Source organism: Garra rufa, chromosome 9 (assembly GCF_049309525.1).
Source record: "Garra rufa chromosome 9, GarRuf1.0, whole genome shotgun sequence".
In the NCBI taxonomy this organism is placed as follows: domain Eukaryota; kingdom Metazoa; phylum Chordata; class Actinopteri; order Cypriniformes; family Cyprinidae; genus Garra; species Garra rufa.
In genome coordinates, this window is record NC_133369.1 from 2,246,132 (window position 1) to 2,264,365 (window position 18,234).

Genomic DNA, 18,234 nt, shown 5'->3' on the forward strand with positions numbered 1-18,234 from the left:
TGTATTTACAGTCATTTTTATTTTACATTATTTATTAAAAAACACTAATACTTTTATTTAGCAAGAACGCATTAAATTAAGCAAAAATTACAGTAATTTATATTATGTATTTATTAAAAATTAATACTTAAATTGATCAAAAATTAAAATAATTCATTCAATTACAGTAATTTATATTATTTATTTACTTATTCATTTGTTTAAAAATAATACTTTTATTCAGCAAGGACGCATTAAATTGATCAAAAGTGATAGTAATTTATGTATTTACAGTAATTTTTATTTTACATTATTTATTAAAAAACACTAATACTTTTATTTAGCAAGAACGCATTAAATTAAGCAAAAATGACAGTAATTTATATTATGTATTTATTAAAAATTAATTCTTAAATTGATCAAAAATTAAAATAATTCATTCAATTACAGTAATTTATATTATTTATTTATTTATTTATTCATTTGTTTAAAAATAATACTTTTATTCAGCAAGGACGCATTAAATTGATCAAAAGTGACAGTAATTTATGTTTTCACAGTATTTTTTATTCTACATTCATTTTTTTAAATACTAATATTTTTATTCAGCAAGGACTAATTAAATTGATCAAAAGTGATAGTAATTTATGTATTTACAGTCATTTTTATTTTACATTATTTATTAAAAAACACTAATACTTTTATTTAGCAAGAACGCATTAAATTAATCAAAAATGACAGTAATTTATATTATTTATTTATTAAAAATTACTTTTATTCAGCAAGGACAAATTAAATTGATCAAAAGTGAGAGTAATTTATTTATTTACAGTATTAATATTATTTATTTGTTCATTTATTTAAATAATAATACTTTTATTCAGCAAGGATTTATTAAATTGAGCAAAAATGACTGTAATTTGTTAATTTACAGTAATTCTATTATTTATTTATAATACATTTATTTAAATGAATATATTACAATATTACCACCTTTACTATATTTTCGTTTAATTATTGATTTATTTTCATTCAGCAAGGATTCATTTATTAATTTAATATTTTAATACTTTTATTTAGCAAGGATGCATTCAACTGATCAAAAGTGACAGTAAATTGTTTATTTACATTAAATTGTATTATTTAGTTATCAAAAAATATTATTACTTTTATTCATCAAGGACGCATTAAATTGTTTAAAAGTGACAGAAAAGACATTTATAATGTTACAAAAGATTTCTATGTAAAATGAATGCTGTTCTTTCGAACTTTCCATTTATGTGTGAATGCTAAAAAATAAAATGCATCACATTTCACACAAAAATATTGGCAGGACAATGGTTTTCAACATTGATAATAAACAGAAATAATCCTTGAGCAGCAAATCAGCATATTAGAATGATTTCTGAGCTCATGAAACATGACAGCATGTACACTTACAGGTACAAGTAATAATAGTATGACCACAAACAAACACTGTTTATTTTTTGTCCGTAACAGGAAGAGGAACTGGACAGAATCTTGTCTAATAATAACCGAATGATCTGACATAGATTGAGTGTCACACAGACTATCTTTGTCTTTAGACTGGCCAGTGAAACCGCACACGTTCAGCCCCTCGTCTCTGAGTTTCCACTGGGCTCCGGTGAACAAAAGAAACACCAGCAGAGTGAGGGGCCCATTTCCTGTTTCACACTTCCTGTCTTAACAGCTGCTGTTCATACACACCTCTTGCCCACCACAGACCCTATTATCAGATGACACATCCGATACATCTTGATGAACTTAGACTGAAGATGAACTACACTAACTAAATATGAAGAACCACAGAGCTTTTTCGCACAGTGAAATTTTCCAAACATACACACATGCACAAAATTATGTATACATGTACACATAATTATATATATATATACACTGTATACATCGTTTAGTGTCATATACACTGCGTTTCTTCTGCTCATCAAGACTGCATTTATTTTATTAAAAATACAGAAAAAACTGTAATATTGTGAAATATTATTTCAATGTAAAATAACTGTTTACTATGTGAATATACCTTAAAATGTAATTTATTCCTGTGATACAAAGCTACATTTTCAGCATCATTACTCCAGTCTTTAGTGGCACATGATCCCTCAGAAATCTAATTTCTATCTAATTAATTGTAATATACTGATTTATTATCAATGTTGAAAACAATGTTGTTCTGCTTAATATTTAGTTGGAACCTGTGATTCTTTAAAAAGAACAGCAATTATTTTAAATAGAAATATTTTCTAACAATATAGACTACTGTTCAAAGGTTTGGGATCAGTAATTTTTAAATTTTTATTCTTTCTTTTTTTTAAATAAATTAAAATACGGTTCTTTTGAACTTGTTATTCATCAAAGAATCCTAAAAAACAGGTTTACAGGTTTAAAAAAAAAAAATCAGCTTTGCATCACAGGAATAAATTATATATACTTTTATTCAACAAGGATGTGTTAAATAAATAAATATTCTAAAAATTAATGTATATTTTGATGTTTCTGAAAAGTCTCTTCAGCTCACCAGCACTGCATTTATTACCTCAATACTGTAAAAATTGTGAAATATTATTGTAATTTAAAACATCTGTTTTCTATATAAATATCTGTTCAAATATAATTTATTTTTGTGATCAAAGCTGAATTTTCAGCATCATTACTCCAGTCTTCAGTGTCACATGATTCTTCAGAAATCATTCTAATATGCTGATTTATCATCAATAATCTTTAAAAAAAATAAATTAATACTTTTATTCAACAAGGATGTGTTAAATAAATAAATATTCTAAAAATTAATGTATATTTTGATGTTTCTGAAAAGTCTCTTCAGCTCACCAGCACTGCATTTATTACCTCAATACTGTAAAAATTGTGAAATATTATTGTAATTTAAAACATCCGTTTTCTATGTAATTATCTGTTCAAATGTAATTTATTTTTGTGATCAAAGCTGAATTTTCAGCATCATTACTGCAGTCTTCAGTGTCACATGATTCTTCAGAAATCATTCTAATATGCTGATTTATTATCAATAATCTTAAAAAAAAAAAAAAAAATTTATTCAACAAGGATGCATTAAATAAATAAATATTCTAAAAATGAATGTATATTTTGATGTTTCTGAAAAGTCTCTTCAGCTCACCAGCACTGCATTTATTACCTCAATACTGTAAAAATTGTGAAATATTATTGTAATTTAAAATACCTGTTCTCTATATAATTATCTGTTCAAATGTAATTTATTTTTGTGATCAAAGCTGAATTTTCAGCATCATTCCTGCAGTCTTCAGTGTCACATGACTCACTCATGGAGGTCTGGATGGTGGAGTCGTGCTCCAGCTCGTCTTCCTCGATGCAGTCGTACGGCCAATGACTCAGAGACGGACAGCCGGGCAGCGGGTGGGATGGATGAGACGGGTAAAGGTGCAGATTCAGAGAGCCCAGAAGAGAAGACGAGGACTGGCTGCTGGACGAGGACGAGCTGCTGTTGGAGATGGTGGAGTGCGGTCTCTTAAACGGCGTGGAGTGGTCGAACGAGGACACCGCTATGGACGCCCGCATCCGCGACTCTGCAGAGACCAAAGACGGACAGAAATATATATATATATATATATACTCGATATGAATACACATGAATGAAGATGCAGGACTGAATCAAGCTCCACATGAACAATAGCAATGTGATTGATTGTAAAAGGCACCAGTGTTGTTATTGTTGACTAATACTAAAACTATGAAAGCATTAACTCTATTAAATTAGTTAAAGATTCACAATTTTTTTAGATTTATAAATCCAAAAGTATGCAAAATATGCTGCTGGGGTGTGAAATCTACAAACCGGAGCCCTTTGGTAACAGGATTCTTTTACGTCCTCAAAAAACTCGAAAATCTTGTGAATAAAAAAAATGTTTGTGAGATTGTGAAAATTGTGAGAGTGCCTCGGTTTGATGAGTTTTTTGAGAACAATGCAGATTTGTTTAGTACATAGTTAGGAACAGTGCTCTAAAAACACTGAGTGGTAATTGATTAAATAAAATAATAAATACATAAATATATCTTTAAAGTGAAAGCACCACTTTCTTTAGTGGTGCTAGTAACACCAATAAATAAAAATGTAATTAAATGACATAAAATAAACATAAACATAATATAAAAATAAATAAACAAATAAATAAACATAAAAAAACTATAAAAACAACTTCAACTTAAAATACATTTAATATATAAGTTATTATATAACTATTAATTTTTGGAAAGATATATCATTATTTTTGAGAAATAATAATATATCAAAAAAAAAATCTTATTTGTTATTTAATATATTTATCAATTTTTTCCTCTTATTATCCATAATATACTAATATAAATTATTGGATTTTCTTTAATATCCATACTATATATATATATAATTATAAGCAAATCAATAAATACATAAACTAAAATAAATCTGAAATAAAATAAATATAAGTACTAGAAAAAACTTAAACTCAAAAATCTTAAAAAATATGAAATGTTGCTCATGTAACCAATTGGAATAAAATAGGTTAAAACTGATAAGAAAAATATTTTCCTTTAAAAATAATAATTTATAATATAAAATTAAATATATATTTATAGTTTAAATTATAACAATTTTATACATATAAAATATATGACACATTTAAAACAGTTTACTTTAGGCTTAGGAAAGAATTATTGATAAATAGATTTAAATTTAAATAAATAAATAAATTATACAATATATATATATATATATATATATATATATATATATATATATATATATATATATATTATTTATTTATTTATTTATTTAAGGACGTTTGTTTATTTATTTATATATATATATATATATATATATATATATATATATATATATATATATATATATATATATGTTTATAACTTCCTCTCACTCTCTATATATAACATATTAGTTATTATATAACTATTGATTTTTTTTAAAAGATACATTACTCTTTTTAAAAAAGAATAATATGTATTTTTTTAATTTATCCATATATTTATTCAAAATATTTATCTAATATTTCTTCTCATTATCCATAACATACTAATATATTATTATTTAGTCATAATTATTGATTTTTTATATCCATATTATATAAATATTTATAACTATTATCTACTAATAACTATAATTTTTTCCAAGCAGAACAACACTTCTCTTATGAGTTTTATTATATATAACTAACATTAATAAATGCTGTAGAAGTATTGTTCATTTTTAGTTCATGTTAACTAATGAAATTATAAAGTGTTATTTTTAAGGTGATTTTTTTTAAACAAATGACCACTTAACTGTAGATTTTGCCCTAAATAAATAATGTCAGTATATTCAAATAGTATTTCTATTAACATTCTGATACTATGCAGTTTCTGTATTTCGCAGCTGTCTCATTGCAGGACAGTTTCCACATTAAACAACATGAATAGATGATCTGATGTTCATGCACATTATATGTGTTCTTTGATGTTGAACCAAATGAAGATAACAAATGAAGAGTGTTTTGTGTTTTGATGAGTGTGTGTGTGTTGAGACTACGCTTTGTCAATCTCCACACATTAAACACATCTGATGCATGATGTTCAAAAGCTTCTACTGCCTAACGTCTGTTTCACACAAACACCGTCTGAGGTGCAGAAGCAGCACAAGCTCTCTGTGCTTTAAACACGTTTGTGAAACGGATACCACAAATACTAGCAGTCCTTCATCTATAAGCTATGCTGATGCCAAATCCAAACAAAGTATGTGTGAAAGAGGTGTGAAAGAGTCACTCAGACACACAACACAAGTCCTGACTTGACTTTGACACAGTAAAGTGAAAAAACACACTAACAGTTCAAATAATCTGTACTTGAGATCACACAGCTGTGCTTCGCTCTCTGATTCTAACAATATGCCTTCATACGGGACAGGAAATGTCAATGTAGGAATATGGGCTTAAGATGTCCACGTCAAAAGAAATGTACAAAAGTGATTTTATGTCCATAGAAAGTACATTAAATGTAAGTAAAGTGTACTTTCTAGGCTTCAAATAAGTTTTTGGAGAATAAAATGTCAAAATCTGGTTCAAATGATATTACATTGTCATTCAGTGTAACACTATATTTATGTTAAAATTCAAACAATATGCTTATTCTGACTTGTGCATTGAATATATAAAAGAATAAGGGAGCATATTCAATTTTATTGTGTTTTAAATGAGTAAAAACTTACAAATAGGCAAAACCTAGGATAGTGGCAAATAAAAAAATATGTATAATTACAACTAATCTAGTCTTTGGGGTGAAAGTAATTTGTCTTTTAATACGTCATAAATTGATTTTTGTTGTAAATATGCCTGACAAGATTGTTACACTGAATGACATTTTAGTGCATGTCTTTTGTAAATTAGGGAAAAAGGTATGATATTTATTTTTTTTGCTCAGAAAAACTAACAAAAATGCAATCACATTAAACAGAAAACTTAATTTTTTTTATTGAAAAACAACAATTTAAAGCAGTATTAAACTTATTTTTTATGCTTAAAACCTTTTTCGTCATATATATATATATATATATATATATAACTATTAATATTTTTAATAAGATATATTAATATTTGTAATCTATAATATAATAATATAATATACTTTTGTATTTAAAAAAAATAAAAATAAAATATTTTCTATTTCTTAATTTTTCAATACTAGTTCATTATTATATGATATTCAATATTTCTTCTTATTATCCATAATATACTAATATATTAATATAAATTATTGGATTTTTTTTTTTTTTAATATTCATATTATACCAGAACAATACTTCTCTTATGAGTTTTATTATATATAATACAACAATATTATTCTCAATCGTTTTAATATATTTATCTGTAATCATACTGGACATAAAAAAAAACTCTCTTTCTATATATATAAATATATCATAAGAAATCTAAATATATTTAATATAATATGTAAAGAAATATTAATATTTTTAATAAGATATATTAATATTTTTAAGGACGAACAATGATTTTTCTTATGAATTTTATTTGTAATCTATAATATACTAATACAACATTTTTGGTTTTTTGTATTTTTTTTATTTTGTAATATAATTAAAATATAAATTTTCAATATCTATACATTACTATACATGACTCTGGACCACAAAACCAGTCATGAGGGTCAATTTTTTTTAAAAAGTTGTGAACATGATCTTTACTTAATATCCTAATGATTTTTGGCATAAAATCGATCATTTTGACCCATGCAATGTATTGTTGGCTATTGCTACAAATATACCGGTGCTACTTAAGAGTTCAGGGTCACATATAATTAAATTAATATATAACTAAATACTTTATAATATTAGAAAAATATATAATTATAAGTATTATTTTTCTATATTAGAAATGATTGCTTTTAAGGAAGCACTATATTTTTTCATTTGTTTTTATTTACAATTGATACATTTTAATCTTGTTAACTGTATTATAAATATTTTTTTCTTTAAAGTGGAAGTGCATCATTTGTTTGCCAAACTGCCGGAGAAGAGGATGATGAAGATGATGATGTTAATGTCTTGCTGATGCAGACATCTTACCTGACCCTTTCATGATGTAGTCGACGGCTCGATCGCTGATGGCAGAGTCGCTGGGTTTGATGTCCATGAACGGCTTGTTTCCAATCCCCATCGAAACCATCTCCTGCATCCGCAACTCTGATCATCAAACACACAAAACCATCAGCACAACCTAGATTGAATAATACAACAGGCTTTCGAAGCACAGCAGCAGGTTTTGAAAATCTACTGATAATTATTTTCAGCTCCTAATAATAATAATAATAATAATAATAATAACAATAACACAGAGACAAAAAAGGCCCACAATGCATTTGTCGGGGAGACTGCAGAGCTGAAGTGATAGTTCTGCAGTTGAATTTCTGTTCATGCATCTGTCTGTGTTTTGACTGGTTAGTAACTAAACTTGACTAGCTGTGAACTACAGACAGAAGTGCTTCCTGCAGCGGTGAGACGCCGCCACACTGTAGTGCAACAAATTACTTTGTTGTGTACTTTCAGGTGAATAAAGCAGAATGAAAAACAAAAACAAAAACATGTTTTCACAACAAAACAGAACCAGCAAAGTCTGATTCACAAACATATGAGTCTTATAAGCTGATTCTTTCTGAGTTGCAAACAAATGACTCTTTTGGCCAGATTCTTCAGATTTGCAAACATAAGACTCTTATGAGACCATTTTTTTTGGTTCACAAACAAATGACTCTCATGAGCTGATTCTTTTTGATTCGGAAACAAACAACTCTTATGATCCAATTCTTTCTGATTCACAAACAAATGACTCTTATGAGCTGATTCTTTCTGGTTTGCAAACAAACAACTCTTATGAGTCGATTCTTTCTGATTCATAAACAAACAACTCTTATGAGTCGATTCTTTCTGATTCACAAACAAATGACTCTTATGAGCTGATTCTTTCTGGTTTGCAAACAAACAACTCTTATGAGTCGATTCTTTCTGATTCATAAACAAACAACTCTTATGAGTCAATTCTTTCTGATTCGCAAACTTTTGAGTCTTATCAGCCGATTCTTTCTAATTTGCAAACAAATGACTCTTTTGGCCAGATTCTTCAGATTTGCAAACATAAGACTCTTATGAGACCATTTTTTTTGGTTCACAAACAAATGACTCTCATGAGCAGATTCTGTATGATTCACAAACAAATGACTCTTATGAGCAGATTCTTTCTGGTTTGCAAACATATGACTCTTATGAGCCAACTCTTTCTAATTTGCAAAAAAATTACTCTTGAGCCAATTCTCTGTGTCTATTATGAGCCAATTTAAGATGAATTAAGATTCACAAACAAATGACTCTAATAAGCTGATTCTTTTTGATTCGGAAACAAACAACTCTTATGATCCAATTCTTTCTGATTCACAAACAAATGACTCTCATGAGCAGATTCTGTATGATTCACAAACAAATGACTCTTATGAGCTGATTCTTTCTGGTTTGCAAACAAACAACTCTTATGAGTCGATTCTTTCTGATTCACAAACAAATGACTCTTATGAGCTGATTCTTTCTGGTTTGCAAACAAACAACTCTTATGAGTCGATTCTTTCTGATTCATAAACAAACAACTCTTATGAGTCAATTCTTTCTGATTCACAAACAAATGACTCTTATGAGCTGATTCTTTCTGGTTTGCAAACATATGACTCTTATCACCTGATTCTTCAGATTTACAAACATATGATTCTTATGAGCCAACTCTTTCTTATTTGCAAAAAAAAATTACTCTTGAGCCAATTCTTTGTGTCTATTATGAGCCAAATTTTTAAGATTCACAAACAAATGACTCTAATAAGCTGATTCTTTTTGATTCGGAAACAAACAACTCTTATGATCCAATTCTTTCTGATTCACAAACAAATGACTCTTATGAGCTGATTCTTTCTGGTTTGCAAACAAACAACTCTTATGAGTCGATTCTTTCTGATTCATAAACAAACAACTCTTATGAGTCGATTCTTTCTGATTCACAAACAAATGACTCTTATGAGCTGATTCTTTCTGGTTTGCAAACAAACAACTCTTATGAGTCGATTCTTTCTGATTCATAAACAAACAACTCTTATGAGTCAATTCTTTCTGATTCGCAAACTTTTGAGTCTTATAAGCCGATTCTTTCTAATTTGCAAACAAATGACTCTTTAGGCCCGATTCTTCAGTTTTGCAAACATACAACTCTTATGATCCAATTCTTTCTGATTCACAAAAAAATTATTCTTATGAGCTGATTCTTTCTGGTTTGCAAACAAACAACTCTTATGAGTCAATTCTTTCTGATTCGCACAAAACGGCCCTTATAAGCCAATTCTATTTATTTACAAAAAACAACTCTTATGAGCAGATTCTTTCTGATTGGCCCGATTCTTCAGTTTTGCAAACATACAACTCTTATGATCCAATTCTTTCTGATTCACAAACATATGAGTCTTATGAGCTGATTCTTTCTGAGTTGCAAACAAATGACTCTTTTGGCCAGATTCTTCAGATTTGCAAACATAAGACTCTTATGAGACCATTTTTTTGGTTCACAAACAAATGACTCTAATGAGTCGATTCTTTCTGATTCATAAACAAACAACTCTTATGAGTCAAATCTTTCTGATTTGCAAACAAATGACTCTTATGAGCCAAATCTTACACATTCACAAATTACTCCTATGAGCTGATTCTTTCTCGTTTGCAAAAAAAAAAAGACTCTTGTGAGCTGATTCTGTTTTACAAACAAATGAGCCAATTCATTCCATTTCAAAACAAATGACTCTTATGAGCCGATTCTTTCTGATTCGCAAATATATGACTCTTATCACCTGATTCTTCAGATTTCCAAACATATGATTCTTATGAGCCCATTCTTTCTGAGTCGCAAATAAATGACTCTTATGAGCCAACTCTTTCTTATTTGCAAAAAAATTACTCTTGAGCCAATTCTTTGTGTCTATTATGAGCCATTTTTTTAGGATTCACAGACAAATGACTCTAATAAGCTGATTCTTTTTGATTCGGAAACAAACAACTCTTATGAGCCCATTCTTTCTGATTCGCAAACTTTGAGTCTTATAAGCCGATTCTTTCTAATTTTCAAACAAATGACTCTTTTGGCCCGATTCTTCAGTTTTGCAAACAAACAACTCTTATGAGTCAATTCTTTCTGATTCAAAAACAAATTTCTATTAGTAGTTGATCCTTTCTGATTCACAAACAAATGACTCTAATAAGCTGATTCTTTTTGATTCGGAAACAAACAAGTCTTATGAGCCGATTCTTTCTAATTTGCAAACAAATGACTCTTTTGGCCCGATTCTTCAGTTTTGCAAACAAACAACTCTTATGAGTCAATTCTTTCTGATTCAAAAACACATTTCTATTAGTAGTTGATCCTTTCTGATTCACAAACAAATGACTCTAATAAGCTGATTCTTTCTGATTCATAAACAAACAACTCTTATGAGTCAATTCTTTCTGATTCAAAAACAAATTTCTATTAGTAGTTGATCCTTTCTGATTCACAAACAAATGACTCTAATAAGCTGATTCTTTCTGATTCATAAACAAACAACTCTTATGAGTCAATTCTTTCTGATTTCGCACAAAACGGCCCTTATAAGCCAATTCTTTTTATTTTCAAAAAACAACTCTTATGAGCAGATTCTTTCTGATTCAAAAACAAATTTCTATTAGTAGTTGATTCTTTCTGATTCACAAACAAATGACTCTCATGAGCAGATTCTGTATGATTCACAAACAAATGACTCTTATGAGCTGATTCTGTATGATTCACAAACAAATGACTCTTATGAGCTGATTCTTTCTGTTTCGTAAACTTTGAGTCTTTTATGCGCGCTATCTAATTTGCAAACAAATTACTCTTTTAGGCCTGATTCTTTAGATTTGCAAACATACGACTCTTGTGATCCAATTCTTTCTGATTCAAAACAAATTTCTATTAGTAGTTGATCCTTTCTGATTCACAAACAAATGACTCTAATAAGCTGATTCTTTTTGATTCGGAAACAAACAACTCTTATGAGCCCATTCTTTCTGATTCGCAAACTTTTGAGTCGTATAAGCCGATTCTTTCTGAGTTGCAAACAAATGACTCTTTTGGCCCGATTCTTCAGTTTTGCAAACATACAACTCTTATGATCCAACTCTTTCTGATTCACAAACAAATGACTCTTATGAGCTGATTCTTTCCGGTTTGCAAACAAACAACTCTTATGAGTCAATTCTTTCTGATTCGCACAAAACGGCCCTTATAAGCCAATTCTTTTTATTTTCAAAAAACAACTCTTATGAGCAGATTCTTTCTGATTCAAAAACAAATTTCTATTAGTAGTTGATCCTTTCTGATTCACAAACAAATGACTCTTATGAGCTGATTCTTTTTGATTCGGAAACTTTGAGTCTTATATGCCGATTGTTTCTAATTTGCAAGCAAATGACTCTTTTGGCCCGATTCTTCAGTTTTGCAAACATACAACTCTTATGATCCAATTCTTTCTGATTCACAAACAAATGACTCTCATGAGCAGATTCTGTATGATTCACAAACAAATGACTCTCATGAGCTGATTCTTTCTGTTTCGTAAACTTTGAGCCTTATATGCCGATTCTTTCTAATTTGCAAACAAATTACTCTTTTAGGCCTGATTCTTTAGATTTGCAAACACATGACTCTTGTGATCCAATTCTTTCAAAAACAAAAACAAATTTCTATTAGTAGCTGACCATTTCCGATTCACAACAAATGTTTATTATAAACCAATTTGTTCTGATTCACAAACAAGTGACTCTTATGGGCCGATTCTTTCTGATTCATAAATATGACTCTCATGAGTTGATTGTTTTTTATGATCTATTTTATTTAATGTGTTCAGTGCTGCTGTCTGACCTCGGTTTCTCAAGGCTTGTCTCCACAGGATCTTGCCGATGACGGCGGTCCAGACGTTCTTCACCTCTCCAGAGCTGGCCTGCAGGATGAAGGTGTCCTGCGACTTCCTCCGGCGAAACCAGATCTCGAAGCGCAGGCCGCTGTCTCCCACGTTCTCCGTCATCCCGATCTCAGCCGTCTGAGAAGAGATGAAACCCTCCTTCAACCACACAAAACTCACAGTGACAAACTGCGGTCTGATATCACACACACATATTCTCTACCTTGAAGGACTGTTTGTAGATGTAGATGTCGTATCCTCCTTCAATCTTCTTGGTCTTGCTGAAGAGGATGAGATCCTCGAATAAGAAAACGTGACGCAGGTATTTTTTGCGTCCGCACCAAACGATAAACTCGTCCTGACAGCGAAGCTGACCCTGCTCCTTCAGGTTCACCTGAGAGATACAACATAGTATATCAGTCTCTATCAAATCCTGTCAACATAACATCAAACTGTTAATATAAGGTTATTCAAATTAGTATTTTTTATTGAATACAATAAATATGATTGCATTACAGTAAGAATCATCATTAAGAAAAATAGGAACAGTGAAAAAGAAATGATTTAATGCTAAAATAAATAAATAAATATTTGAATGAAACTTAAATAAAAAATAATTTATTTTAATTGTTAAATAATAATTTTATTCACTTTAAATTGTATTTATTTAAATGCATAAAATGTTAAATTAAATAAAGTATAAATAAATATGTTTGCTTTAATTACTAAATAGTTATTTTATTTTGATCTTAAAAATAAATACACATGTATTCATTAGAAATATTTATTTATTAAAATATTTATTAATGTTATTTATTCAAATTAAATTTTTAAATAATAACTTTAAATAAAAGTACTTATTATTTATATTAAATTTGATTTAAACAAACAAACAAAAACACGATTATTTATTTGAATAAAAGTTACTCAAATAAAAACAATAGATAACATTAATATTTTATATTGATATCAATTACATTAATAAAATAATATTTTATTTACATAGTTATTTATCCAATCAAATAAATTAAATACAATTATTTGAATAAAATTGATTTGTTATTTAATTAGTAAATGTTTATTTAATTTATTCACATTGAATATTACTTACTCAAATATATAATTATGTATTTGAATAAAATATATTCATATAAATAAGTACATTTTAAAACAACATTTTTAAATTAAAAAAGTTTTTATTTAATTATTAAATAATAATTTAATTTAAATGTTAATTTGTTAAATAAATAGAATTATTTGTTTAAACAAAATGAATAATCATTTAAGTAATTAAAATGATATCTGTCTAGTTGTGTTGTCTGAATCTCATCATCAGAATCAGATTAAGTTAGGGGTCATATCTCTATTACTAGTGGTTGATCAGGGTATTACTCTAGAAACCAGAAACCATGTGATGTCCATTACAATTGATGCTGGGTCTGAAGGGGTTAAATAATTAATTATTTTATTTAAACTCCACTTACATCACACCCGCGGATGGCGTCCATGGCCAGCAGGTCATTTCCATGTCGCAGCTGGAACTTGACCAACTCCTCAGCTGTTCTGAGGTCAGTGAGCTCCTGCTCCTGAGACTGACTGCACTCCTTGATCAGATCCTTGAGGAGAAGAGCGTATTTACTCATCCTCTGGATGGGCTTCAGCAGGTACGACGCCAGGTCCATTTTATCACCCAGCTCCACCTGCTTGTTCTGAAGAGCACAGGCAATGTTCAGAAACGTCCGTCAGCTCATGTCAATAACGTCATGGAGAAGAATCCGCATTGTTTACCTTGAAAAAACTGTTTCCGTGGCTCGTTAGCAGGGCGTCTGAACGGGGCTTGTTTTTGCTGTACAGGGCGTACATCCCGAATTGTTCCTCCTAAGCATGGAAAAAACACATTTATATCTTATATAGAGGTTAGCACTATAGACAAAATCTCATAAGATTTTTACAGTACTTATTGAGAGTAACTATGACCACACATTAAATGTACTTTATTCAAATAAATAATTAGTTATATTTTAAAATACTTGTATTTAGGCATTTGAAATTATATATTTTTCTTAATTATTAAATGCTCATAAACTTTACTTAATTATACATTATTTCATTTACATGAAATGTTCTTTATTCAAATAAATAGTATTTCAAAATACTTGTATTGCATTGAATTATTTGATTATTACTTATTGTATTTACATTAATTGGTATTTATTCAAATAAACATGAAAACTATTTGAATTAAATTATTTAAAAACAAATTAATATTTACTTTTTAAATTATATGATACATTAATACTGAAATAATTATTTTATTTAATTATTAAATAATTATTTATTTTAATTATTAATTATATTGTTTACATTAAATAACCTTTATAAAAATAAATAAGAATTACATTTATTTTTTATTTTAATTATTCAATAATTACTAAATACAAAAATAAATACAATTCATTATTTGAATTAAATATTTTCAAACTACTCTAAAACATTTTTTTTTATTTTAATTATTCAATAATTACTTTATTTACATTTGCATTTATTAAATAAATACAAAAATAAATACAATTAATTATTTGAATTAAATATTTTCAAACTACTCTATAAATAATATAATAATAAAATACTATTTAAATAGTAATTATTTATTTTACTTAATTATAATAATTTTTTATATTAAATGTTTCTATTCAAATAAAAAAGTATTAGAATTAAACGTATTCAAACTAACGAAAGCAAATCTATAGTATAATAATAATAATAATAATAATAATAATACTGACTGAATAGTAGAATTATATAATATTTAAATAGTTTTTCTTTATTTTACTTAATTATTAAATAATTACTTAACATTCATTGTTTTTATTGAAATAAATTCAATTTTAAAATAATATTTTTAAATAATGTCATAATAGCTAAGTAATAACACTATAACACTGTAAAATGCAACTGAACATTTAATAATAATAATAATATTTTTATTCAGTTCTAAAATTAAACTTATCAATAAAGAAAAATATTTCTACACTAAGAATACTACACTATGAAATAATAATAATTATTTTATTTACATTAAATGTTTTACTAAAATAAATTATATTTTAAAATAATATTAACAAATATTTTTTCATTTTAATTATATATTATACACATCATTTAAAAGTTTTTTTTTTTTTTTTTTAAGAAATTAATACTTTTAAGATTAAGATTAAGATTTAAGAGATTTAAGAGATTTAAGATTAAGAATTAAGATTTTACGGAATGTTGTTATAAAATATTTATTTTTCAAATAAACACTAAATTCTTTCGTCAAACTTTCTATTAAAAAATATGAATATTTTCAACATTGCCAATAATCAGAAATGTTTCTTGAGCAGCAAATCAGCATATCACAATGACTTCTGAAGGATCATGTGACACTGACGACTGGAGTAACGATGCTGAAAATTCAGCTTTGATCACAGAAATAAATTACATTTTACTCTATATTCAAATAGCAATCTGTTATTTTAAATTGTAATAATATTACATGTTTTTTAAAGTTTTTTTAGATCAAATAAATGCAGCCTTGGTGAGCAGAAGTGACTTGTTTACTCCTGTGGACTCACGTGTTTAAGGAAGCAGCTGCTGATGGACAGCGGTGAATGAGCGCAGCTCTCCAGATCGGTGAGGAAATACTGGCTGTGAAAGTCACACAGCTTCTCCAGATTCCCAAAAATGATGCTGCGCTTGCCTCTGAGGTCCTGAGGAAGGTCGAGCCGCTCCATCTCAGGGAAGTAGTGCTGGATGATGTAGCTGAGGGATCTCACATACTCTCTCTCAGTGGAGATCATCTCATCCATGATGTGCTGGATTTTACTGAAAAGCACCACAGCAGAATATGCATGAATAAAGTGAATAAAGCAGCACTGATGGAGAATCAGGGAGCTGTGTAGTCGTGCCAAGTTGTTATGAGTTGACTAATGAGACTTTTTATCAGTGGATTTGCAGTCAATTTTAGCATGAGGATATAGAGGATCAAATACAATTTAAAAATCTCTCTATTTCTGTTGTCTCAGGCCATATTCACAGTTTTATAATTTAATAAATTATTAAAATTAAATCAATAATAACTGTAGTAATACTATACTGTAAAATAAAAAAGAAAATGTATTTAAAAAAACATTGTTAATTATTATTAATATTTTTTTTTACAGAAGAACTAAAAAATACAAATGATTATTATTATTTATGTTTAATTATCTCTATTTACCATTATTAATCATATTTGTGGCTCATTTTATTTTCATCATCATCATCATCTTTTAAAAGTGAATTAATTCATTCATTAAATTACACAAAACTGTCTTAATTTTTTATTATTATTAGTATTAAGTATTATATAATTACTCAGTATTAAGTTACAATTATTTATTTGGCAAATTATTAAAAAAATATAAGAATTAAATATTTCATATATAGTAAAACTATACTGTAATATACAACTGAAAATGTAATAATAATAACAGAAATACTTTCTTTATACTATAAAATGAGAAAAATGAAGTGTTTGATAAAACTATTCTTAAAAATTGTATTTCTTATTATTAAATTACAATTGTTCATACAGCAAACTACAAAAATGATAAAAATATTTTTATTATTAAATTAGATTTACTCATTCAGCAAATGATAAAAATTATTTAAAAATGTTAAAAAATTATAAAAATCAAAACAAAAATGAACAAATTTTTTTTGTTCTGAAAAATTAAACAAATCAAATTAGTAATACTCTATAATTGTAAAATACAACTGAAGATTTAATAATGATAACAAGAATATTATTTATACAGTAATAGTACTATAGTGTAAAATAAGAAAAATCAAGTATCTGATAAATATATTTAATAATATTTTGATTATTCAACTGTAATTACTCTTTCAGCAATTTATAAAATTGTAATTGTTAGTAATATTACTAAAGTAATAATACTATACTGTAAAATAAAACGGAACATTTAATGATGATAATATTAATGATTATTTTATCAATTTATTAAGTTATAAAATATAAAAAATAAATACATTTTACACGAATAATACTATACTGTAAAATAAAAAAGCAAGTATTTAATAAAAATAGAATTATTCTTTTATTTTTTTTGAATACAGTTATTCATGTTCAACTATCACTGTGTATTATTTCTCATGCATTAATAATTTTTTACTTGCTATTATTACTAATATTTACACCTGCCTTTTATTTAATAAAATAACTATTTAATTATAAAAATTAGACAAATCAAGAAATATACTATAGCATAGTATTAATACGACACTAGAAAATAATAAAATGGTATTTATTAATAACAATAATAACACATTTTATAAAACCACAAGAATATTATTTATACAGTAATAGTACTATATTGTAAAATAAGAAAAATCAAGTATTTGATAAATATATTTAACAATATTTTGATTATTCAACTGTAATTACTCTTTCAGCAAATTATAAAAAATGAAACAAATCAAAACAGTAATTGTTAGTAATATTACTAAAGTAATAATACTATACTGTAAAATAAAACGGAACATTTAATGATGATAATATTAATGATTATTTTATCAATTCATTAAGTTATAAAATATAAAAAATAAATACATTTTACACGAATAACACTATACTGTAAAATA

At 27.1% G+C, this 18,234-nt stretch overlaps 1 protein-coding gene across 1 annotated transcript in view; it reads right to left on the minus strand.

The window, feature by feature from the left end:
- The window catches only part of LOC141342466 (pleckstrin homology domain-containing family G member 4B-like), a 36,484-nt gene that overhangs the window by 6,327 nt on the left and 11,923 nt on the right, over window positions 1-18,234 (minus strand). The window contains exons 9-15 of the mRNA XM_073846914.1: window positions 16,167-16,416; window positions 14,341-14,430; window positions 14,037-14,261; window positions 12,776-12,946; window positions 12,513-12,690; window positions 7,622-7,738; window positions 3,315-3,578 (exon numbers count right to left, since the gene is read on the minus strand). Coding sequence (XP_073703015.1) covers window positions 3,315-3,578; window positions 7,622-7,738; window positions 12,513-12,690; window positions 12,776-12,946; window positions 14,037-14,261; window positions 14,341-14,430; window positions 16,167-16,416 — 1,295 coding nt within the window. The remainder of the gene's footprint in view (window positions 1-3,314; window positions 3,579-7,621; window positions 7,739-12,512; window positions 12,691-12,775; window positions 12,947-14,036; window positions 14,262-14,340; window positions 14,431-16,166; window positions 16,417-18,234) is intronic.